The following is a 26,307-nucleotide window of genomic DNA, read 5'->3' as shown; positions in this document are numbered from 1 at the left end:
AAAAATAAATAAATAAAGATTTACAACCTTAGCAACCCTGTGGGGCAGTTCTACCCTATAGGGTTGCTATGAATCAGATGTAATGGTAGTCGGTTCTTATAATCCCTGCTTGCATCACCTTACCTATCAAACAACTCCTCTCCCCCGTAGTAACCTGCACTTCTTGTCTCCCACACTTGGTTGATAGTCCTTGATATTAGGTCCATGTGGTTGGCATTTTCTGATGCTCAGATGCTGGGTATGGTGAAGGACATAAACACACCCTTGACACTGAGATCTCAAGAGGCCAACTCCATCTGCAAATATCTCGTGCCCACAGCACATGCTTTGTGTCACAATATGCCAAGAGCCATCAGGATGGAAACATCTCCAAGGATTCAACTCTTCAAATCCAATGTAAATGTAAATATACTTGGTAAATGTACTCAACTTTCTTAGGTGCTCTGGTAGCAAAGTGCCTAAGGCACTTGACTGCTAACCAGAAGGCTGGCGGTTCAAGCCCACCACCCACTCCTCGGAAGGAAGATGGGCAATCTTGCACAGCGATACTGCCTAGGAAACCCAAGAAGGGGTCCCTATGAGTCGGGTCTGACTCGACGGCACATAACAACAACACTCAACCTTCTTAACAGTGCCCCAGCTGACAAGAATGAGTGCCATTATGATGGAAAGAAGAGAAGGGGGCAAAGATGAAGCCTAAACTGGGAGGGGATGTAAAGTGTTTGCAATGGGGAAAGAAGTTTTTTTTTTTGTTTTAAACTCATATGAGCAATTCTTGGTCAAAACATATTCCTTGGCATTAGGCTTGAGATACCCATAATCTGCTCCCAGGAGAATTTCTGACTTCCTGCCACTGCCCCAAGATCCCAGAGGGTCCAGCTAGCAGGGGGTATCCTCAGAATAGGAGGCATTCTATAGTTTTTCAGTATAACTGGCAGACACTTCGGTTTAAATGGTAAAAGGGTACAAAGAGATTGAAAGAGGAAGTGTGTGACAGGTGTCCCTGGTGGTTAGTGCAAATGGTTAACACACTGAGCTAACTGAAAGGTTGGAGTTGAGTCCATCCAGAGGCCCCTCAGCAGAAAAGCCTGGTGTTCTCCTTCCAGAAAGTCAGCTGTTGGAAACTAACAGTTCACTCTGACACCTGGGGTTGCTATGAGTTGGAATTGATTCAACAGCAACCAGTGGCTGCAGTGTAAGGAGTCTTATTCATGTCCTCAGTAGGGTGATGGGAGTGGTATCAGGAGCTGAGATGCCCTCTCAAGTCCAGAGCTCAGTCACCGGTTAATACAAGCAGTGAAAACACTACCCAGTCTTCCCCTGGGAGCCTTCTCATGTCCTCCCAAGGAACAGAGCAGGCAGCAGCTCTCCCATAGACTCCAACAATGAATTTATCCCTATCATCATGCTTTTCACATCACACTGCTGTTACCTAGTTACTTAACTAATCAGGCAGTGAAGCCTTACCTTCCTAGTGCCTGCACCCTAGTAGCTACTTGGCTGAATGAACAAATAATCTTACAAATTCTCACTGCCCAGAGAATTTTGTTTCGATCTCTGACCATATATTGTGTGTCTACCTGGTGCCTAATACTTTGCTAATATTAACATTAAGTGTGCGCTTACTGGGTGCCAGACTCTGTGTTGCATGTTGGAGTGTGTGTCTGGAGGTTGGGGTCCTCTACTCCATGGCTGCACACCTCCATTGGCATGGATGTCAGCAGAGCAACACGCATACCATCTCTAGCCCACTCCTCAGTCACCTCTTCCCCTGGAGGAGTTTCCTAAATGTGTCCCCCACTAGGCTGAGAGATCTCAGACCCATGCACTGGAGGCCTCCCCTCACGGTATGTGTGTGTGTGCGCGTACACGCATGCGTGTGTGTGCAGAAACCCTCCCACATAAACTGCTCGATGGTTCAGCAATTGTCCTGGAAGAGGTACCATATCACAGACTAGTTTTTATTACTTTGTCCTGCATATAGAACCCAAGAAATATAAAAACATTTCCAGAATTAGCCAAAGGAAATATTTCCCAGCCAGCCCCCTCCCCCCCGGGTGGACTAGATGAGGAGTCAGAGGCTGCAGCCACCTCCCTCTGTCCAGTGAACAAGGTCCATAGAAAAATAGATCTGGGGGCTCCCAGAGAGCCATTGCCCTGCATCATGTGAGCACCTGTGCAGGCCTGGGCATGGGGCCCATCAGGATTCTGGGACCTCACTCCTCAGTGGAGGGGAGATCTACCCTGGACACCGAAGCCCTGTAACACAGCCAGGGGCCCCTCTGCAGTACAGCTGGGGGGGGGGGGGGGCGGGGTTTGACCCTTAGAGAATGACTGATATAGCTGGAGGTGGGGATGAGGCTCCCTCTACCCATAACGGACACTGGCCTTCAGGCCATGTCCTCTCCTGATGTCCCTGGAGAGAGGGCAGAGCCTAGAGAGTACTTGGCAGGAGACCCTCCCACCCCCGTCAAAGGTGGAAATACATCTCAATCTTACCCAGCACCCCAAATCACTGAGCTGGAGTAGGTGCTCAGTAGATGGGGGAGCAGGGTGGATGGGAGACCCCAAGGAGAGAAGAACTCCAGCTGGCAGGGGCAGGCCAAAGGCACTGCTATGAGTCATCACCCCTACCACAGGTGCTCCTCAAAGATGCACTGCACCTCCCAGCCTGTGGCTCTTCCTTTAGCTCCTCTTGGACTTCTCTTGCTCTAGCTTCCCCATCTGGCCTGCTGAAAACTCCACTCACCCTAAAGAAAAATCTCCCCTACAAGGCCCTGTTCAACTGATAGCCAAGAAACCTTCCCAGCACCCCTTCACACCTACACATCACATGTCCATCCCCCCTCCAGCCTACCTTCCCACAGACCATCTAGTTCTCCCTGGGGTCCTGGCATACTGTTTGAAGGCACCCTTGTTACTTGTTGGCACCTGGGGCCATCGCCTGCCTAGTCTGAGCCCTCCGATGGCAGCCTCTGTCTCATTCACTCCTTTCATCCACCCCTCAACTCTTTCCCACTCCCCACCTGCACACAGCCAGACCCAGAACAGGCATATCTTGAGGGTGACTGGTGACTGGGACCAGCTCAGCCCAGACCCAGACCCAGACCCAGCGACCTCCCTGATGCTCTGAAAGCTTCAGCCTCATGAGAACCACTACTTCCAGGGAGTCCTTCTGGACAGCTGGGAGTTAGCTCAGTGCAATCACTTCTACCAGAGCTGTGCAGAAGTCAGAGGGAGTCAGAAGTCCATTGGAGGCTGGATTGAACAAGCAGGGTCACCTCTATAATAGCCCAGTGACCTGGGCTGCCTTGGGGAAGACTGCTGGTACTGCAGGGCAAAGAGCCGCTCTCCAGAGCCGGCCTCATCCCTGGATTGGGAATGGGGCAGCATGAGTTCTAAGCCCAGCTCTGGCACTGACTCCTCACTGGGCCTTGGTTTTCTCAGGCTGTCAGAGAAGGTCCAGCTCTGAGGGGCTCCTCTTCACCATGCCACAATGCTGGAAAGCAAAGCTCTGAGATCCCCGGGGAGAAAACATCTTTCGTGCTCCTCTCAGAATGCCCTGGCCTGTGAGTTTATAAAAGGAATGTAATAGGAGGCCTGTGGGGCCCCGGGCAAGCACCAGGACCTTGAATAGCCAGGACCTTTGCCCTCACCCTGAGCTGCCAGCCCAAGAACAGAACTCAGCTTCTGTAACCAGGGCCTTCAGGGTCCAGCCCCTGAGCGCAGCACCACCTTTGCCTACCTGGACCTCAGGGGCCAGCATCCAGGTAAGCCCCAGCCCAGGCCCAGAAAGCCTAAGACCCTATCCCTTGGCCTAGCTTCTCAAGCCTAGGCCATGAGGCAGCTGTCATTATTGCCAGGCCTAATGGGTGCCCCCTCAGCGGGTCTCCCAGGACAGGATGTGGAAGACCGAAGAGCATGAGCTGGGCTGATGGAAGTATACCATCCTCCCTCTCCGTCCCTGCCCCACCTCTGTCTCTGAGACCTTGAATTTCCTCACGCTGTAATCTCATGGATCCTCCCCAGGAATTTGAGCCTTTTTTAGGGGGAAAAAGGGGGTGAAACTAAATCAGCTGAGGCATTCAGTTAGGGGAAATGGGTGGGGTAGGCAGTGAAATGAGGGGAGGCTGTGGCCCCGGATGAGCTCTGTGCCCAAGTGGAGGAAGAGAGCACACACTCCCATGACAGAGGACAGTAGCTTGCCAGGGTCCTTGCATCGGGCTGGAGGTCTGGGCCCCCACTGAGGTCCTGGCCTGATAGAATGGGGGGCCGCTCACACTTGCACCCCCTGGCCCTGTAGCTGAAGTACTCGTGACCGCAAGGTGCTGATCCCGCTGAGGAGGGCCTCTTGATGGTCAGCCGATGTGATGCCCAAGCTTATTAGGTCCCTGCAAACAAGAGCTGGTCAGTCCCAGGCCTGGCCATCTTCTACTCCCCCCAGGATGCTCTCTCTCTCTCTGCATGAGCGGTCCCTCTCCTTCTGCAGAGAGGGAAGGGCCTCCAATTAAGACAGGCTGGGACTTCCCATATAAGTAGGGAGCACCAGGGAACCTCTGGTCGCCCAAGCCCCGGGCCTTCACCTGGGTTCCTTAGACTCACTGAGCAGTCATCGCGGCCACTGCCTCCAAGCTCCCATAGCCAGCTGCAGCAAAGCTATCCTTGTAGCGGCAAAGGTCCAGGGCCTCCAGCCACGCACCCACAGAGCCAAAGGAGGGGAAGGTAGAGAAGGCACGGTCCGCCAGCGGGGTGGGGGGCCTGGTGGTCAGAAGAGCTGTGGTCAGTTGATGGCAAGGATCTGGCTCCCAGACCTGGCAGCTTTCCTGAGGAGAGACCAGCTGAGAAAGTACAGGAGAAGAGGAGGACAACCAAGTCCCAGGGGTATACCTGACTCATACAGGGGTGCTGGGCATTCTTAAAACATGTGAGGGTTACAAAGTACTCAGGCAGGTAGAGAGCAGGTTGTACCTGAGGTAGTTAAAGGAAGCAGGAGTATTGGAAGAGGTGGACTATGACTAGGCCAGGTAGGGAGATGGCTCATATTTGGGATCATAATATAAATTTCACTCATTTTTTTTATTGGAACTATAAATTTGTTAGGACTATTACCACATACAGGAGCTCTGGTAGCATAGTGGCTAAGGCACTTGACTGCTAACCAGAAGGCTGGCAGTTCAAATCCACCAGCCCCTCCTTGGAAGGAAGATGGGGCAATCTACTTCCGTAGTGATACTGCCTTGGAAACCCAAGGAAGGGTCACTATGAGTCGGGTCCGACTCGACAGCACATAACAACAACAACAACAACATTACCACATACAGTTATCCAGTCAGTGCTCATTTGTACCTGGGATATGTGGGGGCAAGAGCCAGGAAGTAGAAGTGTGAGTGAGAGGCTGGCAGCAGTATTAGATCTATGTGGGCAACCTTGAAGAAGTCATGCCTGGACAGGTGGGGAGGCCACCCATGGATGGGGGAGAGGTTGGCTGTATCTGGTTGGGTGGGGATAGATGGGAATATACTTGGGACAAGTGAGGTGTGAGGTGTACCTGGGACAGGTGGTGGTGGAATACTTGGGGGGCTCTGGGTCCTGCACCATCTTGCTCAGGATGTTGTAGATCTGGGAGAACCTGGGCCGCTCACCTGGGTCCTTCTGCCAGCAGTCAAGCATCAGTCGGTGCAGAGGGGAGGGGCAATTCCTGGGGGGTGGCAGCCGGAAGCCATCCTCCACTGCCTTGATCACCTGGGCCACACGGTGGAGAGCAGGTGGGAGGCTTTAGGTCCCCACAACACATATATACACACACTCATACGTGCACACATGACCCATCCCAAGGAAGGTTTGGTGGTAGCCAGGCAGAAGGGGGTGGCCAGTGTAGGGAAAGTATGTGGACAGAGAAGAGGGGACCAGGTGCTAGGAAGTCAAGGGTCAGATGCAGAGGTCTGAAAGCTGAGGGCTGAGGTCAGAGGTAACAGGATCAGAAGACAGGGAACTGGAGTCACAGGTCACTCACGTCCTGCCCAGACATGTCCCAGTAGGGCCGCTCCCCAAAGGCCATCACCTCCCACATGACGACACCAAAGCTCCACACATCACTGGCAGAGCTGAAGTGGCCAAACTGAAGTGTCTCAGGGGCAGCCCACAGAGCCGGGCTCCGGCCACTCTGTGGGCAGCAGGCAAGAAGGTCAGGGGCAGGAAGAAACGGAGTCACCTCCCACCACCACAAGCCCACAGAGCCCCAGATCAAGCCCACCTGGCCTTCTCCCAAGACAACCCACCCTCCCAACTGCAGCTTCACCTCTAGGGACAGCCCTCAAGCTGACCACCAGGGGGTATCCACACTGGCATTTAGTCAGGAACGGCTGTGAAGGGTTAGGTGGGAGAGTGATCCTGACACAGCAGGCTAGGGATCTGGGGAGGTGGGACTCCAGTACAGTTTGGTGGGAAACAAGCAGACCAGGCAGGCTTGGCTGAGCAAGGGGGTCCTCACCATGGTAGTGTAGACAGCCTCCGCTCGGTCCCGAGGCCCTCGGCCAAAGCCAGAGATCTTGCAGATAAGGCCATCACTGAGCAGCACACGGCGGGCTGCTAGGCCCCGATGGACGTAGCCCATCTCTGACAGATACTTCATAGCTGACGCCAGCCCTGGCAGCAACCCCATCAGCTGCCCAGCCACCAGCTGTCCCTCGTGCCGCTGTTGGGGGAAGCAGACTAAGCAAGGGCTGCATACTCTGATCCCCTGGTGCTGGGTGGTCCCAGGAAGTCATTTAGCCCTCTCTGGGCCTCAGTTTACCCCTGTGACTCACCAAGCTACCTGGCCAGTGAACTTCTTTTTAAGGAGTGATGCTAGTTCGAAACCCCACCAAAGAGAAAAATGAGGAACTGAGAATACTATGGGCACCAGTACTCCACCCTGGGGCCCAGGCCACTCACCCTGAGGAAGCCATCCAGGGCCCCATGGCTCATGTACTCGGTGATGATCATCAAGGTGCTTCCTGGGAAGTGGGACACACATATGCTAAGGGGTCCACTCCACTCTGTGTGCACACATGCTCCCCCACCCAGGCCCTAGGCTACGCCAAGATAGCAGAACCCAGGCCAAGCTTCTTAATCTTGCCACCCCCAACCCCTACCTGACCCTAGTACCCTCTATACAAGGAAGAGAAGGGAAATTGTCCATAGGGGGACAAAGGCCAAGGTCAGGAACTGTAACAAGTTTACTAAGAAAGGTCACTCAAGGCCCAAGTGCTCTTTCACTCCCATAAGAGTATCACCACAAGTCAGAAAGGTCCAGGGTCAGAGTGGCCACTCCAGGTCATAGGGCCCAGTCACCCTCAATCCATAAAAGGAACTCGAGGTCCCTAGATGGGATCTATCCTGGGCAGTTTAGGGGTTCCCTGTCATGGCTGAGGGAAGGGCCTAGAGAAGCCAGAGGAGCAGAAGTGACCCCTCCCACACATCATGTCCACTCCCTAGACTCCTGGGCTGAGCCAGGAAGTGGAGCCCTGGGCCTTACCTCGGGTGACAACGCCCTCCAGACGCACAACGTGGCTGTGATCAAACTGGCCCAAGGTGAAGGCCTCGGCCAGGAAGCTGAGCCTCTGTGAGTCAGAGCAGCCATCCCTCAGCATGTGCACGGCCACAGGGAGCTCCTGGCGGCCAGGCAGCTGCAAGCAGCCACAGTACAGTTCCCCAAACCGTCCTGTGGGGAAGCAGCACCTCAGAAACTCTTTGGAGGCTACCCTCCCTCCAAAACCTAGCCAACAAGGGTAGGGTGAGCTGAGGAGATGCAACTTCGGGCCATGGGTTGTTTCTGGATTTGGAGCTCTTGATCCCAGTAAACCAAGTACCAGCAGTGTGACCTTGGGCCTCCCCTCTCTTTCCTTCTCTTGGCCTCGGTTTCCGTCTCTGTGAAATGGGGATAACAGCCCTCCCTGCCTGCCTCCCAGGGAGGTTCCAAAGCCTCAAGAGTGCATATGTCAAGGCTTCAAAAGCCATGAAACCCATTATCAACAGGAGGGGTGACCATAACATTTATTCTGCCCACAGTCCCTTTCTGGCTCTGTCCAGTGGGTCTGGCAATGGTGTCGGGGGTGGTGTCAGGGTCCTGGTGAAAGCAGCCCACCTCCTCTGAGCACAAGAGGCAGGGGTTTGGTAAACGGGAAGAAAGCATGCAGGAAAGCGACCTGTAAAGAGTGAGCACCCACTGCGTCACCAGGCTCTGAACTGAGTGTTGGGCCATGCCTACATCAGCCCAGTATGAGGCAGATGTCATACCCGTTTTACAGACGAGAGAAACACTGAGGCTCAGAGCAGGGAAGGGATGTGCCCCTGGTCAAACAACTAGTTAGTGGCAGAGCCTGGACTAAAAAGAACCCATGGTATCTGGTCCCCGAGCCTGGCAAAGGCCCCTCCCTACTGCCCTACGAAGGCCTGGGGCTGCTGTGATAGTCTGCACAGGCCAACCCTGAAACGACCTGAATGGAGAGGTGTCAGAGTCACCTTGGGGATGAGAAAAGGATAGGAAGGCAGGGTCACAGACCTCTCTACCTCTTTTCCCCTCCTACCCTGGAATCTCCTTTCCAGGTGAAGGTGGGGCTTGGTTGGTTGGAGGCAGGGCTTCCCAGGTAGGGTAGGGACTGGGGTAGAGGCTTGAGGCAGGGCTTCTAACGTCAGTGGAGATTGGGATGGAGGTGGAGGCTGGGGTCGGGGCAGAGATTGGGGTGGAAGTTAAGCTTTCCCAATGGGAACCCTGCTTCCAGATGCCCGGCTTGCCTGTTCCAAGGCTCCGCTCCAGTGTGACACTTTTCGCATCCAGCTCCTTGGCAAACAGATGTACAGCCTGCAGTGGGTCCCCACAGCTCTGAGGATCCACGAAGGTGCGGCGTGTTGGGACTTTGACTGTGGGCACAGGAAGAGAAATAGATGGGCCTGAGGAAAGAGACTTCCACCATGGGCAGGGCTAGTACAGCAAGGAAGTGGGCTAGCAAACCAGAGAAGGTGGAGGCCACCGCTCCAGGCAGACTCACAGTGGAAGTACAGCTCCTCTTCATCGTGGGCGTCCCGACCTCCTTTGCCATAGCTGCAGGGCCTGGGGGCGGAGTCGCTTTTTGAGCTAGACCACCCCTGCCCTCCCCAATTCACCAACACTGAGCATAGGCACCTTTTTGTGTGCCCAAAAGGACAAGGTCTATGTTCCAGGTGAGAGACCTTTTTGTCCTGACTGACTGAAAGCTTCTCACTGGTTTGACAACCCCCTGCACATAACACACATACAACTCTAGCCCCGGACCTAACCCCCTACCCTATGAAAGATATTTTCCACCTTAAGACACAAAGAAAATTCTTGCCACTCCAGAAGCATCCAAATCCACACTAAACCTCCATCTGCCTCCTGCCTCCATGCTGTGAAACAGGAGGAACAAGACAGGCAGGCCCTGCGCTCTGGCAGCCTCTAGTCTAAGCAGAAAGACAAACACTGACGGTGAACTAAAAAAGCCCACTTACAGCAGAGCAGTGTACTAGGAAACACAAGATGGACACGACCTGACCCTTCCTGGTGATCAAAGAAGGCTTCCTAGACAGAGGCCAAGGGACTGCGCCAGAATCAACAAAGCCACAGACTGGCATTTGGGGCCCCCAGAGGCAGGGCTTTGCCGGTCAGAGATAAAAACAGTGGCTTTTATTCTGGGAGCAGAGGAGAGTCCCTGGGGGGCTTTAAGCAGGGGAGTGCCAGAGATTCCATTTGCATTTTATAAAGATCATCCTGGCTGCTGAGTAGAGGCTGCTGCCGCTGTCCCTGCAGGAGATAGAGGTGGTGCAGACTATGGGTGTAACTGTGGACATGGGAGAAATAAGAGGACTTGAGTGAGATTTAGGGGACAGGAGCCACAAGACTTGGAGATTTGTGGTATGCAGAAAGGAGAGGCGAAGTTAGGAAAAACTAAAGCAGAGTTTATGGTGGTGTCATTTACCAAGATGGGGGAAAGTAGGTTTGGAGGGAGATCATACGTTCACATTTACATTTACACATTTGAGTTTGTAGGGCCTGTGCAACACGTGTTGTCATTAGCTGCTGTGGAGTCAGCCTCTGACTCGTGGCAGATCAGATTGTGATTGGTAGGGCTTTCATTGGCTGATTTTCAGAAGCAGATCACCAGGCCTTTCTTCCTAATCTGTCTTAATCTAGAAGCTCTGCTGAAACCTGTCCAGCATCGTAGTAACATACAAGCCTCCACTGACAGCTGGGCGGTGGCTGTGTGTGAGGTGCACTGGCTGAGAATCAAACCCAAGTCTCTTGCATGGAGGGCGAGAATGCTACCACTGAACCACCACTGCCCCCATGGGACGAGGAGGGAGGGTTAATGAGGAGGGAGTGAGATGTGTGTGTCTGGAGCTTAGAAGAGAGACCTGCTCGGAAAATACAGTTTGGGAGCCATGAGCATTGCCCAGGGAGAGGATGGAGCCTGAGAAGAGAGAGTAGGAACAAGTTAGGAACACCAACACTTAGAGGCCGGGTAGAGGAGAAGGAAGCCGCAGAGAAGACTAACTGCCAGGGAAGTGGGAGGGAAATCAGGGTGGCAAGGTCACAGGAACCAAGGAAAGAAAAGGCGAGGAAGGCAAGAGAGAATACGAATGGGCTGAGAGAGACTCAATCCCATGTAGGCACTGATAGGAAGCAGTAAAAAGGCTGACGTGTAGGATGAGGTGGCCATGGGAAGGTGGTTAACAGCATGGGCTCTGGAATCTGACTGCATGGACTTGCTTCCCAGTTCCTCCACTCAGTGGCTGTGGGGCTGGGATGGCTCCATGTTTTCCTCACTAAATTGAGGATAAAGATAATCCCACCTAACAGCATGGTTGCAAAGAGTTAGTAAGTCCTCAATAAATGTTAGCTATTATGTGGCAGATGGAGGGCTTGAGTGGCACAAACTGTCAAGTGCTCAGGTATGAGCCAAAAGGTTGGCAATCCAAACCCACCCAGAGGCACCTTGGGAGATAGGCCTGGCAATGTGCTTCTGAAAGGTCACAGCCTTGAAAACCCTCTGGAGCAGTTCTACTCTGCACACGTGGGGTCACCAGGAGTCAGGATCCACTCAATGGCAACAACAACAATTACGTGTGGGGGGGGACCTGATAAATAATAATGGTTCTCGAGATGGTAAGAAAGGGTGGGATCCAGGTCACTGGTAGAATGAAGTTGGCTTGGAGGAAGGGTACCTCCACTATAGCAAAAGGAGGGAGAGAAGATGGGGACAGAGACAGCAGGTGCGCAGGTTTGGTGGTGAGAAGTCGAGGGGTCAATGGACTGATGAGGGTGAAGAACAGGAGTGACAGATGTGGCTGAGAGAGTAAACGAAGGACAGGGAGTTTGCAGGCAAAGGGTGGAAGAGTTGGATTAGGTATTTTGGAAATGGAGCAATCCTGGGTGATGGCAAGGTCCATGTCAGGATATGGGAAAGGGAGGCTGAGGTAGAACAGAAGAGAAGGTCCAGGGGAACAAGGAAGAAAAGAACCAAGAGGCCAAGGTTTGGGATAGTTATCAAATGACTACTGAAGTCTCGCAGGGTGATGGCAGGGTAGGGCATCCAGGAGATGGGAAGTGATAAAGAGGAAGGGTTGAGTAAATGGAGGAGTGATGAAGGGGCAGATAAGAGAAGATGAGACGCTTCCACCGGACAACACCCTCTAGCGAGAAGTGAGGAGAGCCAGGATGGACGGAGAGCGAGCCTGGAGGGCAGGAGGCCCCGCACGGATCAGCTACGCAGAGACATGCAGAGGAAGGGACAGGTGTGAGAGAGGCTACAGAGAGTCTGCAAAGGACAGGCACCCTGAAGGAGTATGTCTGTATCTCAGCACCAGACTGGCTGATCCTCACCATTTCAGAGCAGTATGGTTTTGAACAAGGTTTGAAACCTACCACTGGCTTGCTCTGTCTACTTTAGCCCACCTGACTCCAAGGCATTCCTAGACAGCTGATCCAGTCCTGCAGTCTCTGCTCTAGACAGCTGAAGACCAGCCCACAAAGAGGAGATGCTCCTTGCTTGCTTCTTTCCTCTCTCTCTGCCTTCCAGAGCCAGGACAAGCCACTCTTAGCTCCTATCTAGTCCTGCCTTTCCACCAGGTCCACAAGGACCTTTAAGTCCCATAAGGAAGGGGCTCTTCACCCCTGTCCTGCCTTCCTGACTCACCTGCACAGGCAGAGCTGGCTTCAGACTGCAGGACACTGTCCTCTCCTCTATCCCTTTCAGTGCCTCATCAAGGCCAAGCAGGCAGTGTCAAATGAATGTGCACTGGCCCTGCAGCCCACAGGCAGTTCCAGGATGCTGAGCTGAGGCCCCCCAGCCAGCCCATCTCTCTCTGCAGCTCCTCACGTGTCAGTAGCCCCAGCCCAGCTCATGCAGACTTGCCAACCCTCTCAGTCTGCTGGCTTCAGCCCCCGGCTGGTACCCAGCGGGGCTGTCTCTGCATGAAACAGAAGGTGGCCCTGAGTAGAGTGGGAAAATAGGGCCATAAAGCTGCTAAAAAGGCTTGTGCTGCGAGCAAAAGGACTGGAATCTTCTCTGAGCCAGACTCAAGCTCTACATCTTTGCACCTCCTCCTATTCCCTTTCTCTGCCCACTCTCCCACAAGCTTCTTTCTGCTGGGAGCAGGGGGTTTCTGGCTTATGAATTCTCCTCCCTGTCCTCCCCCCTCCCACATACAAGCCCACATAAAATTTCTGCCTTTCTTCCCTTTGCCTGTGTTCAAGGGCCTCAAGATCCCTTGGGGGCAAGGGCTGGGGGCCTCTGGGCTCCTCAGGAGAATCCTAATCACACTGGAGCAGCCGGCGCTTGATTCCATCCTCAGTGATGCCTTCTGACATTTAATGAGTTAAGGAGCTAAATCCCCTTCATCCCAGAGCGGCTGAGCTAGCAGCAGTGCTGGCTGCTGCAGGAGCAGTGGGGGTGGGGAGGGGCCAGGACTCTCCATGCTTGTATCTACACAGCAATGTGCTTGCATGTGCAAATCTACACGTATGCAACAAATAAATGCCTACACAGAGCTAAGTGCCTGTGAGCACATGCTAATATGCACAGGAACAACACTCACCAGGGGTCACCCAGGCTGGGACCATCCACCTACCTCCTCCATACAGCCAGCACGCTCATCACGGAACCCAGGACAAGGAGGGCTGATATGGTCACCACAGTGACGACAACTGCAGGGCTCTGGTCCCTGGAGCCTGAGGTGGCTGGAAGAAAAGCACTAGGCTGAGGCAGGTTGGGTAAGGCCCAGGGTACACTCTTGTCTTCACCCCGTGGCAGGACTCCCAGCAGCATCGCTGTATGTGGTACTGCCTACCAGCAGCAGAGCGACCAAGGCTGGCCCACCAACCCACAGTAGCACATGGAATCTCAAGAGCTGCTTCCTCTCCCAAAGCAGGCCACTCCTACTGCTGCCCAGCTCTGAGAGGGAGACAGGAACAAGGGTCCAGGCAGGCAGGGCCTAGCCTCCTCTTTGCTTCTCAGCAGGGCAACAGAGACTTGAAGTGGCTCTGGGGGGAATGGCCTCTGATCTGAGTTTCTCCCACCCCCCATTCCCCACCCAAACTGCTCACCAGTGAGAATAATAAGAGCTAATATTTAATGCATCCTTAACTCTATTCAAGACAAGGTGCTTTGTGCCTTAAATACATGATCTTGTTTCATCATCAGAACAATCCAATAAGGTAGTGTCTCCATTTTACAGCCGAGGGAAGTAGGGTTGAGAAAAATTACATAATTTGCCCAAGGCCACATTGCTAATAAATGGTGAACCCAAGATTTGAACTTAACTCCAAAAGCCTCCACCTGACTCCAAAGTCTCTGCTTTGAACTATTTCCCAAAGGAAGAAGTCCTGGGGACCCTGGGCTCTCGGCACCATCCATCCACTTATCCACCCCGGCATATATTCACATGCTCACCATGTATCAGGCTGGTGCCAGTGCTGGGGAGACAGCAGTGCCCTGGAGGAATGCATGGACCAGTGGGGGATACAGAAACAAAAATCTGAACTGTAGGATGAAAAAGAAACAAGATGGGCAGATCTGAGCAGAGACAGGCACGATGATTTCTTCCTAAAGCCAGTGAGGAAGGCTTCACAGAAAAGGTGCCATCTGAACGACACCTGGACAACTGAAAACGTTTTTGATGATGTTTCAATGCAACATGCTGGGTCTGGAAAATGGTAAGTCATCGCACATGGCTGGAAGCAGAGTGTGTATGGAAGCAGAGTGGCAAGATGTGTAGCTGGAGGGTGGGAGGATGCAGGGAACTGGGGAAGGAGTAGAACGTGAAGGACCTTGAATGCTGAGCTAAGGAGTATGAACTTTATCCTGAGGACAATAGGGAGCCAGGGTGCAATGGACAGAGTTCCTGATGAGGAGAAAGGAACAAGGGGGTCTGCTGGGTTGAGGGTGGGGATGACAGGGAGTTGCTTAAAAGAGGTGAAGGTTTGGAGTGACTATGGAAGATGGTCTGGTAGCATAGTGGCTAAGACACTTGCCTGCTAACCAGACAGCTGGCGGTTCAAACCCACCAGCCACTCCTTGGAAGGAAGGTTGGGCAATCCTACTTCTGTAGTGATACTGCCTCAGAAACCCAAGGAGGGGTCGCTATGAGTCGGGTTTGGCTCGACGGCACATAACAACAACAACAACATGGAAGATGGTGCAAGTGCTGAGCAGCTCTAAGGCTGAACTGACACTGGGGAAATAGACTTCTCCAGGCACCATTCAGCCTCAACATGGACAGGAGGAGGAGAATGACCCACAGCTGAGGACTGGCAGGGCAGTGCAGAAAGGCCTCCAGGGAGTAAGAGGCAGCAGAGCATTTCTGAAGTGTCCAGGTAGAGACAGATGTGGAGCCAGGAGGGGCTGGAGCCTGGAAGATGAGGTAGGACCCAGAAAGCTGTTTCTAGAATATCACAGAGCTAGTGAGGAGGGGCAAAAGAGGGAGAGTTAGAGGCCAGTGAGGTTAGGGTCAGAGAGGGGAATTCAGAGCCTAAGGTTCCAGAGGCAGAGAACAGAAGCTAAGGCACAGCCAGTGGCAGAAGGAGATTGGAATTTGCAAGGGCTGTTTGAAATGAGGACACGGACACAACGACACAGAAGTGGAGCACGAAGATCAAGGTGGTCATGGTCGGCAGCCCTCTGGATCCCCACCCCAGGTATTCACTCGCCTTGGGTATAGACTGGACCTAGTGACCCACTAATAATGAACAGAACACAGCAAAAGTGATTGGATGTTACTTCCAAGATTAGGTTACAAAAAGACTGTGGCTGCTGTCTTGGGCACCCTCTCGCACTCTCACTCGCTCACAGTCTTTGAAAGAATCTAGTTGTCATGTTATGAGTAGCCCTATGAAATAGCCCATGGGACAAGGAACTATAGGTCTCCAGCAAACATGCTTCAAGAGCCTGAGTAGGGAAGCAGATCCTCCTCCAGTTAAGCATGAGATACTGCAGCCCCAGAGGACACTGGGATTGCAGCCTGTGAGAGACCCTAAGCCAGTGGTACTTGGGTGAGTGGCACTCAGATTCCTGACCAACAAAAACTATGAGATAACAAATGTCTGTTACTTTAAGACTCCAAGCTTTGTGATACTTTGTTATGCAGCAATAGATAACCAATACAGTGCTGATGCATGAGCCTGAGTTGAGGTCATAGCCCATTGGAAAAAGTGTTCTGTAGATTGGGAGCCTCATTCTCCCATAGCAAGGAAGGCTGGGGACCTGGGCAGTCCCTACTGATAGAGAAGCATGAAATGAACAGAAATCACCAGCTGTTTCCAGCTTACAGCCCCCAGCTGCTACCTCCTCCACACTCACTCCAGCCAAACCCCATGAATTTGTTCAGAAGGCTGCTTCTACCAAAAATGCCTTCCCTGGCCATCTTCACATTTTCAAATGTTTCCCAGCCTTCAAGACATGGCTCTAATCTCCTCTTTCCAGCACCTGACCAAGGTCTGGCATGAGACAGGCATCCATCCAAGCAAGAAGTGCTGTCTTCCTCCCCAGGACTCAAACTCCCTCAACATTTTATCTTCACTTCCCTTTGGGCTCGGAGCTCTTCCTATCTTGGATTAAAGTCATGTAGCAGGTTGGAAAGAATTATTATCTTGACGGCTGGTGCCAGATGCCTCTTAGAGGGAACTGCCTTTGTTCAGGAAAATAGTTTCATGAGCTGCTCAGGGCAGATAGAGGTGAGATCCTGAGGGCTGGGTTAGCAGCAGACAGAACAACAAAAGAGATAGCTAAACTGCTCTGCACACATCCTGGAAGGGAATTTGAGGGTGGGCAGAGGAGAAGAGGGACCAGGGGAGGAAAGTGAAGAGGGGAGAAAAAGCAGCACAATACTGTTGGGAGGCCAGAGATGTTCAGATCAGGCAATCTCATGTTCAGCTTTAGTTTTATTTTGATAACAGCTTTATTGAGATATGATTCATATAGCACAAAATGCACCCATTTAAAGTATACCATTCTCCTTCGGTTTTGCTTATTGCTGCGATGCAGCGGACCTTCTATCCCCCGGCCTTCAGTGTAGTCTGCTCCACACTCCAAGACCTTGTGGGGAAAGGGACTGCATCCATGTTTGAGTCAATATTATGGCAGAGAGAAGGAACAGAGTGAGAGCAAGAACTACACAGTCAGAGCCAGAGGTGACCAAAAGACCATAACCAACCCCTGCCAGGAAGAGGGCAGAAGGCTTGCAGAGGACTCAGGATGTTTCCACAAGACATGGATAGGTCAGAGGCAGAGAAGCACCACTGAGACATGGGTGCCAGCTGGTCGTAAAGCCCCTCACCAGCAATCTCCTTGAGGACAGGCACCCATCTGCTTCATGCCAGTGAATAGGCATTCATCAGTGGATTCCAAATTAGTTAATTAATTAGATTGTACTTAAACTGTTCTGCAGTTCCCTTAATTGGATGAGGCACAGATAATTCTCCCTCTCCGTTTGTCTCCCTGCCTCACCCCATCCCAGATGCTCTCTGCCTAGGTCCCTCTCTACACACCACTTACCCTCCCTTGGGGTCTGGACTTCGATGCTGGGGTTGAAGCTCTTTGCCTCCCAGGAAGGCCCCAGGGATGCTGCCCGGATCTGAAAGACGTAGCGGGTGGCCGGCTTCAGGTTGGTGACGGTGACTGCAGGTGCCCCTGTCTTCACAGTGGAGTAAGTCTGCTCACTCTGACCCTAGGAAGGGATTGAGAGAGGAGGCCCAGACTCAGGGTGAGACCACTGTCTTGACACCAGTGGGGAAAAGAACCAGAAGGCTAGAGAAATACCCTTCAGTGAACACAGATTGAGTGGAAGAACCTGACCCCAACTGTCCTGGGGAAATGCCACAGATTCTGTAGGATCTCCAACAACTCCTCTCTCACAAATTCCCCCTCCTTCCTCTCACACACTGGTGCTTGTAGCTGAGAGAAGCCATACCTCCAACTAAGGGAAACTCTAGAGAAGGTGCTAAAGCCTTCTTCTTGGGGATGACAGAACGATGGGCATCAGGGCATGGCAGTCCTGGGCCAAGCTGGTCCAGTGCTCTAGCGGGCCTGATGCCTCAGAGAAAAGGAGCTCTGACAACTGCCCAGTCTTTGATGGCTCACAAAGCTTTTCCATCCACTTGTCATCTGATTTCCACAACTGTCCTACAAGGCATGGAGGATGAGAGGTATTACTGGTTTAATAGATAAGGAGACTGAGCTCAGAGGAGTAAAGAAGCTTGCTTGCCCAATGTCCCCTGTAGGAAAGTGCTAAGAGCAACAGCTATCCCTGATTGAGTGCCTGCCAATTGCCAGCTACTGTGTTCTACTTCCTTCAATCTTCACAACAACCTTGTGAAATCAGTATTTTTCTTTTTTATGATGTTCATAGAGGGTGAAGAGACTTACCCAAAATCACACATCAAAGAAATGTCAGTGCTTACTGCTCTATATCATATTACCTCCAACTCCACCCACAACACATATATACTAGAAATGCCCCCAACATTGTGTCTTTGCCCACATTCCTTTATTAGAGCCCCTGCCACACCCACAGTCACCTCAAGGGCAGTACCCTCTTGGTACTCTATGGCCCCAGTTCTCTGGCCATGGCATTCAAAAATAGGGGCAGACTTGGACTCAAGCTGGGCTAATCAGAATCTCCCTTCCACGTACTTCAACAAGCCACTGAAAGTCAGAGAGGTAATGGCTCCTGGACTTATGAGGTAGGGTAGATTGGGGGTGGGGAGAGAGCAAGACTGCCAATTGGGGGCAGCCAGGAAGTGTTATGCACAAGCCTCTCTGCACAGCAGGTGGAAGCTGGTGTGCAGAGAGAAGTGGAGATGAAAATCTACCCGACATTACTTCAGACCTAGGTAGCCTAGCTGTTGGGTTCCATGAAATTTCCCTGAAGCCTTTCAAATACAACCCCTTTCGTATTTGCTTCTCTGTCTGAAGGTTTTTGTTTCCTGCAAATGCACACTTTCTGACTAAGGACCAGGTGGGTTAAGCCTGGAAAAGGAGGGCCATGTGGGAGATGAGGATGACGTGAGCAGGTACGCTGAGCAGCAGCTCAGTTCTGATCCCCAAGTGTTGGTTTAATGGGCTCTTTCTAAGCACTTACTACATTCCTGGCTTCTTTCCAATGTCTTTTGCTGTTATTTCCTAAACATCAGGGTTCCTATGAGGTCATCTCCTCCAGTCTCCTGCCTTCAGACACCTCTCTATGCTGACAGCCCCCAACTCATTCTCTCTTTTTCTCTCTCTCCAGTCCAGGCCTCTCCCTTGAGCTTCAGATGTGCAAGTCCACCTAAATGTCACATGGGCCCCTGGAATACCACATGAGCAATAACGAGCTTACCATTTCCGTCCCACCCCCCACCCCACCCCAGCTCTTCCCTAGTTCTGCACCTCAGCCAGAGGCACCAACATCTCTAGATTACCCAGGTCATACACTAGGCAGTGACCCAGAAGTCCCTCCTCCTTTCTGTTCACCCCCCCACTCACAGCTCTCAAAACACTTCTGGTATTCAAAAACGATTACTGATTCAGCAAACAAATGAATGAGGCCTCTCAAATAAAAGTTTCTCCCTTCTTGTGACTGAGGAATGAGTGAAGTTCTGACACATGTAGTGCTGAAGCTGAAAGAGATTTCACTTTAATGAATATAATTTGCACTAAGGTGAGAAGTGGTTTACTAGTAGATTATGTAACAGATTTAAGCAGTTCCACAATAAATTTATGGGCAAAAGAGTTAACAATGGAACATAACTCCATTTGTCAAATCGTGGTTGGAAGGTAAACTATGGATACAAGAGGCCAGCAAAAATCAATGACAGCATTCTAGGAGAATCAATCAGCTATATGGAATTTCCAATAAAGGGTACGGTATGTTTTATTATTATTTGTAAGTCAGGTGCTACATATTAGTTTGTTGTAGTTGTTTGTTTTTGTGTAATATGTTATGCCAATTGAGCTGGATGTCCCCTGCAACTATAGTCCCAAGGCCATGGGTCCCATGCTCCCTCAGAGTGGGTGGTTGTGACCAAGAAGTTATCATAACTTTGCCCCTTGTTAACTCTATTATATATTTGGACATTCTTACAGCACATACAAATACATATGTAGAAATATCATCTGCCAAACTTATATATGGTCATCAGTAAATTCCCTTTTGCCTAGACATACCTGATCATTCAGTCTATCCACCTGTAGATTTAACATTTGTTATCACTGACAACACAGTATCATACACGTAAAAGATTTTATCTTTGTTGTCTGTACCTCTTGTATACCTCTTTGTGTCTTCCTCTTCCTCAATATTCTTTATATTGGTATAATTTAAGGAGCTCTGGTAGCATAATACCTAAGGCATTTGACTGCTAACCAGAAGGCTGGCAGTTCAAACCCACCAGCCACTCCTCGGAAGGAAGGTTGGGCAATCTACTTCCATAGTGATACCGCCTAGGAAACCCAAGGAGGGGTCGCCATGAGTCAGATCTGACTCAATGGCAGTGAGAGGTTTTTTTTTGTTTGTTTGTTTGGTTTTTTTTGTATAATTTATAATAAAAATTCATACTTTCTGGAGAACTGGTTGTTAATCATATGCCAGCACACCACTGGACCTAGTAACATGTGCACATAGTTATACATGTTTGTAAAATTTGAAGAAAATAAGAATTTTTTTTTCCCCATAAATCTTATACGAAATGCATGTATAAGATTCTGCCCCACATTACCTGAGGTAGATACACTCCTTGGAGAGAACAATCATGGGAGAAAGAAGGGCTATTTATGCACAGGGAGACAGCTCAGGGGGCAGGGGTACATGGAGGGATGGACACAGGGAAGAGGTAAGTGTCGGGAGGAAGTGGGAGGGGAGGTGTTGCATTGTGGTGAGTTGTGGTCAGTGTCATGAGACAAAGCATATGTGAACTGCTGTATGGAAAGTTAATTTACTCTGTAAATTTTCACCCAAATCACAATAAATAAATAAATATTCTGCCCCACAAAGCCTGGGTTGGCCTCCAGAGAAATCTCTCTGTCAACTGTAAACCCTAGGCAAATATGGTGAAGATGATGACTGGTGATGAATGGAGACTTGAGGGGAAAGACGGGAGAGTGAATTAAGTGGATTTTGTGGTGAGCTCAGGAAAAGGGGAGAAACTCAAGCCTGGAAGGCCACTTAGGAGGCTGGTGGATATGTTTGGAAAAAAGTAAGGGAGGATTTGCTAGGAGGAAGGCATGAAAAAGAGGAAACCTGGCAGGCAAGGAAGCAGACCATGTCTGGTAATGCAAGCTAACTCCTGGTCCCTCCCAGACCCAGGCTCACCTTCTCGTAGTATCGGATCTCATACTCCGTGCTGTTGGCCCCAAGGGCTCCAGAGGGGACAGGCTCCCGCCATGACAGGGATACACTCTGGGGCTCCACTCGGTCCCTGCGGATCTCATCCTCCTCCCAGGGTGCTGAAATTAAGTAATGTGTGATTCTAGTCCTGCACAGGAATGTAGGGAAGGGTCAGGGGAGCAGGAAAGGCAGAGCATGCAGGGATGAGGGGCAGGGCTAAAGAAGCCTGAGGATGGAGCCTAAGGGATGAGAGTGGAGCAAGAGCCCCCCCACCCACCCATCCAGGGGCAGGGCCGAAGGAGAGGAGTCTATGGGGCTGAGAGTCAGAGTCTTTGTGAGACTGAAGGGATACGAGACCCCTCTCACCTCACCCCCAGCATTCTTCTGTGGATACTAAGGTGGAAAGTGCTGGACTGCCTATTGCTTGACCTACCCCTGCACTCCACCTTTCCTCTTGGCATTGGTTCTAATCCCTCAGGATTACAACACTTTCTGTGGTCTGAGAGATATCAGAAATTTGGGAAGCAGGAAGACCAACTACTTGACTATTCTAATGGTCTGGTCAAGAGGTGATAATGCTTGAATCAAGGCAGAGACTCCAGGTGACTAGGAGGAAAGATCATGGCTTCACTTTGGATGTACTGAGTCCAGGGATATCCAAGAGAAGATGCCTTAAAGGCAGCTAGATAGTGGTTCCAGAAAAGGTGTCTAGGAGGGAGATGGAGGTTGGGAGCACTCAGAAAGTGACTGGATGGTATTGCCAAGGGAGAACGCATAACAAGAAGGAGGAAAAACTTTGAAGTATAACAATTCCAAGAAACATCAATGTTTAAGAGACCAGCAAGGGAAAAGGAGCCAACAAAGGGTACTGAAGAGAAGGAACCAGAGAAGTCAGACAAAAACCAGAAACAAAACAAGGTCATAGATAGAAGTTCAGGGAAGAGAACATTTAAGAAAGTCCCCTCCCGACTCTTGTGGATGTTAGCTTTTGGCCAATGGACAAGTGATTTCATTTTCTGAGCTTAGATTTTTCTCATGTGTAAAATGAAAACAGTAATGACATAGGCATGCTGTGAGAATTTTGTGAAACCATGTACATGAGGGACTTGGCACCATACCTAGCACAGCAAATGCTCAATGCAAGTTTACCAACAAGACGAGGCAGTGGGTACAGTCCCAGATGCTGAGGAGAGAGAGTAAGATGATGATTGAAAGTGCCTGCTGGCTTTAACAACATGACTTCGGGGGACTGAAGGGAGGTCAAAATCAGATGGCAGTGAGTCGAGGAAGTAGGGACAAGGCATGTGTAGCTCACTCTGAAAAATGTATGAATGAATGACTTTCAGTTTTAATGGTTTCCCTCCACCTCCAATCTCTACCAAATTCCAATGAAAATACAAAGATACAAAAGGAACTGAAAACCCACTACATCACCATAAACTAGTCCTGATATCTGATTGCCAGAATAGGCTGAAGGGGATGGTGCAATGGCGTATTTCTACCCATGATAAAGCCAGTGGAAATAGATTGAAAATGTAATTGTAGTGAACTCCTGGGCCACGCTGCCCACAGAGTGACATGGCCTTCTATCCTAAAAATAACTTAAAAGCTTCCCTACTGTCTGGCCATTTTTTTTTTTTTTTTTTTTTAAATAAAAGCAAGGTCTTTGTCAACTGGACAATGCACTCATCCCTCTACTGCAGAGTTGCTTTCTGAGGCAAAGTGCTCTTCCCGATCCCTGGGAGTGCCTCTCAGCCTAAATCCACTTGGAGTCAGCAGCTCCCAGAAAAAACTGGGGCACAACGGGAAGGTAAGTGATGAAGCATCTTGAGAGGTGGCACCGTCTCTGTAGATAGAGACAAGGTAGGAAGAGGCTTGGAGTGTCATTTTTTCATTTTTCTTGAACTTCATTCATTCAAAGGCATCAGACAGCCAGGATGTATACAAACAAACAAACAATCCAAACCCACTACCATCAAGTAGGTTCCAACTCATAGCGACTCTATAGGACAGAGTAGAACTGCCCCCAATAGGGTTTCCAAGGTTGTAATCTTTATGGAAGCAGACTGCCTCATCTTTCTCCCATGGAGTGGTTTTGTGGGTTCAAACCACCAAGCTTTGGGTTAGCAGCTGAGCACTTTAACCACTGCACCACCAGAATTCTTTGACCAGGATACAGAAGTAGGAAAATATTCCATTTGGCACAGCAGAGAGATAGAATTAATAAAAGCAGTGAAAGCACTACCCATTAGATAGAAGCCTAACAGATTCTGAGAACAGAGCTGAAAACAGCTGAAGCATCTGCTCTTCAGCTGAAGATGTGGCCCCAAGTGAGACCAAGAGTTGAGAAGACATCACTGGAAACCTACTGAACAGCATGTCCCCCTTCCATGCTCGCTGAGCCCAATTTTGATTCAGGGTCCACTCTCTCCCCAAGAAAACTCATATAAATTCTGATTGTCTTAAGACATTTGTGTGCACTCTTTACCTTTGGCCAATAATTAGTTTAGGAGTAGGTTTATAATCCAGTTCTTGTCAGCAAAAGGGAAAGTCTGATGGGAGGGTGCATTCTGATAAAGGTTTCTTGTTCTTAAAAAGATACCAACAAGGAAGAAACTTTTTTTTTTTTTTTTTTGCTGCCTCTGGACAGAAAGGATGTGATGTCTGGAGCTTCTGCAGCCACCTTGCCACTATGAGAGAGCCAGCCTCTCTTCATGGCAGACTGGAATGACAACCAGGGTTCTTGAGGACACTGTTGAGATGTTAAATCAACTAAGCTCTACCTCTAGTTTTCTTTTGTGAGCTAAGAAATTCTTCTGGTAAAGTCAGTAGGATTGAGATTTATTTTATATGAAATGTGCCCATTCAAAAAAGAAAAAGATAATCCAACAGAATGTGGAAATTATCAAAGTGATTAATACCATATGCAAGTAAAATTTTGTTGAAGATACTTTGGAAACAGTTGCAACAGTACATTGGCAGGGAACTGCCAGAAATTCAAGCTGGATTCACAAGAAGACATGGAATGAATTATATCATTGTTGATGTCAGATGGATCTTGGCTGAAAGCAAAGAAAACCAGAAAAATGTTTACCTGTTTCATTGACTATGCAAAGGCATCTGACTTTGTGGATCATAACAAATTACAGCTAACATTGTGAAGAACAGAAATTCCACATCACTTAATTGTGTTCATGAGGAACCTGTACATAGACAAACAGGCTGTCATTTGAACAGAACAAGGGAATCTGCATGGTTTAAAATCAAGAAAGTTGTGTGTCAGGGTTGTATCCTTTCACCATACTTATTCTATCTGTATGCTGAACAAATAATCTGAGAAGCTAGACTGTATGAAGAACGTGGCATCAGGATTGGAAGAAGACTCGTTAACAAACAGTGATAAGCAGATGACACAACGTTGCTTGCTGAAAGTAAAGATGACTTGAAGCACGTACCAATGAAAAGTAAAGATTACAGTCTGCAGTATGGATTACAACTCAACATAAAGAAAATAAAAATCCTCACAAGTGGACCAATAAGCAACATCATGATAAAATGGAAAAAAAAAAAAACAAACTGAAGTTATCAGGGATTTTATTTTACTTGGATCCACAGTCAACACCCATGGAATCAGCAGTCAATAAATCATGTATCATATCTCACTGAGCAAATCTGCTGCAAATTATCTCTTTAAAGTGTTAAGGAGCAAAGATGTCATTTTGAAGACTAAGGTGTGCCTAGCCCAAGCCATGGTATTTTCAATCACCTCATATGCATGTGAGAGCTGGACAATGAATAAGGAAGACCAAAAAAGCATTTATGTCTTTCAATTGTGGGGTTGGCAAAGAATACTAAAAACACCATGGGAGGACTTCCAGTAAGATGGAAGAATAGGCAGACAAGAGACACAGACCCTCTTCAAAAAAGAAGAGAAAAACTAATTGACAGAGACACAGAAGATAATCCTGGAGCCCTGAGCTTTGAAAGGAACTATACAGAAGTGGATTAGGCACCAACTAGTGGAAAAATCTGAAAAAAACAGTGAGTACGGAGACGGTTGGAGTTGCAGACTGTCAGCTACTCTGATGGGACCAACAGCCTGAATATTTCCAAGTGGTGTTGGGTCCTGAGAATTGACCTAAAGATCAGCCCTGGTCACCAAGGGCTGCCGGGATGACAGTGCTGGTGGCCTATGACTAGGAAGGGACAGCAAGGAGGAAGACAACCTGAGCTGTTGATTTTCCACTGTCTGGAGAGCACAGCCATTTTGATTGTTTACATGTGGCAGCCATTTTGGATATTTAAAGTGACCAAGGGAGCAGCTATTTTGAATATTTACAAGAGGTGGCCATTTTGGATATTTAAAGTGACAGAGGACACAGCCATTTTGAACTTTACAAGTGGTAATCATTTTGGATTTTAAAGTGATAGCATTCTTATTCGTATTCCAGGGACCTAAGAATAGGCTCAGTTTGCCAAGGTTGGCAGGGACATATGAGAGGCTGAGAACAGGAAAGGAGACAGGTGGTAAGTGTTTAAGTGCTGTCAAATAGCAAATAGAGGAGCACAGTACCCTGCTTGCATAGATAACATACAAAGAAAACGAAAATCATGGGTAAATCACTCCATCATACAATCACCAATTAAATATAAACCCAAAAATGTCACAACACCTCAGAGACAACAGAGCATCACAGTCCTCACAAAGAATCAAGATAAAGCAGTAGAAACAAGGGACCAGGATACAGACCCAAAACACATCCTTGAGGAAGATGCAGCATGGAACTCCCTGATAAGGAATTCAAAAAAATTGTATTTAGAGATCTTCAATGAATTGAGAGATAGGTCAAGGAAAACACAGAGAAAGCCCTAGAACAATTTCAAAAGACAATACAAGAACAAAATGACAAGATAAATGAAAAATTAGAAATGATACAAAATTTACACACAGACATCCAGAAAATTAATACTAAATTTTCAGAAATAAATAAGACATTGAATGAGCACAGGAGCAGAATTGAATCAATGGAAGACAGAATTAAGGAGATTGAAGGCAAATACCTGAACACTTCTTTGGAAAGGGATAAATCAGAAAAAATATCAAAACAAAATGAAGAAAGCTTCAGGGCCACGTGGGACACCATCAAAAGGAATAACCTACATGTAATCAGAATTCCAGAACAAGAAGACACAAATAAAACCACAGAGAAAATTGCCAAAGATTTGTTGGAAGAGAATTTTCCTGGTATGATGAAAGATAAGGATATATGCATTCAGGAAATCCAATGAACTCCAAACAGGATAGACCCCAAAAGAAAATCACCCAGACATATCATCATCAAACTTACCAAAACCAAAGACAAAGAAAGAATCATGAGAGCAGCACGGGAAAAACCAAAAGTTACCTACAAGGGGCAACCAATAAGACTAAGCTTGGGTTTCTCAACAGAAACC

General features: G+C 49.3%; 1 protein-coding gene across 1 annotated transcript in view; it reads right to left on the bottom strand.

Annotated features, from left to right (window-relative positions):
* Positions 1-4,276: 4,276 nt before the first annotated feature.
* EPHA10 (EPH receptor A10) overlaps positions 4,277-26,307 on the bottom strand; it is a 41,526-nt gene continuing 19,495 nt past the window's right edge. Inside the window, exons 6-17 of the mRNA XM_007947620.2 lie at positions 20,839-20,972; positions 17,046-17,217; positions 13,126-13,234; positions 9,030-9,091; positions 8,776-8,901; positions 7,517-7,702; positions 6,934-6,995; positions 6,491-6,694; positions 6,014-6,163; positions 5,549-5,742; positions 4,603-4,758; positions 4,277-4,391 (exon numbers count right to left, since the gene is read on the bottom strand). Coding sequence (XP_007945811.1) covers positions 4,277-4,391; positions 4,603-4,758; positions 5,549-5,742; positions 6,014-6,163; positions 6,491-6,694; positions 6,934-6,995; positions 7,517-7,702; positions 8,776-8,901; positions 9,030-9,091; positions 13,126-13,234; positions 17,046-17,217; positions 20,839-20,972 — 1,670 coding nt within the window. The remainder of the gene's footprint in view (positions 4,392-4,602; positions 4,759-5,548; positions 5,743-6,013; positions 6,164-6,490; positions 6,695-6,933; positions 6,996-7,516; positions 7,703-8,775; positions 8,902-9,029; positions 9,092-13,125; positions 13,235-17,045; positions 17,218-20,838; positions 20,973-26,307) is intronic.

The sequence above is a fragment of the Orycteropus afer genome, unplaced genomic scaffold, assembly GCF_000298275.1.
Source record: "Orycteropus afer afer isolate SDZICR_OR568_19922 unplaced genomic scaffold, OryAfe1.0 scaffold00192, whole genome shotgun sequence".
Taxonomy (NCBI): Eukaryota; Metazoa; Chordata; class Mammalia; order Tubulidentata; family Orycteropodidae; genus Orycteropus; species Orycteropus afer.
This window is presented reverse-complemented; position numbering and strand designations above follow the sequence as displayed.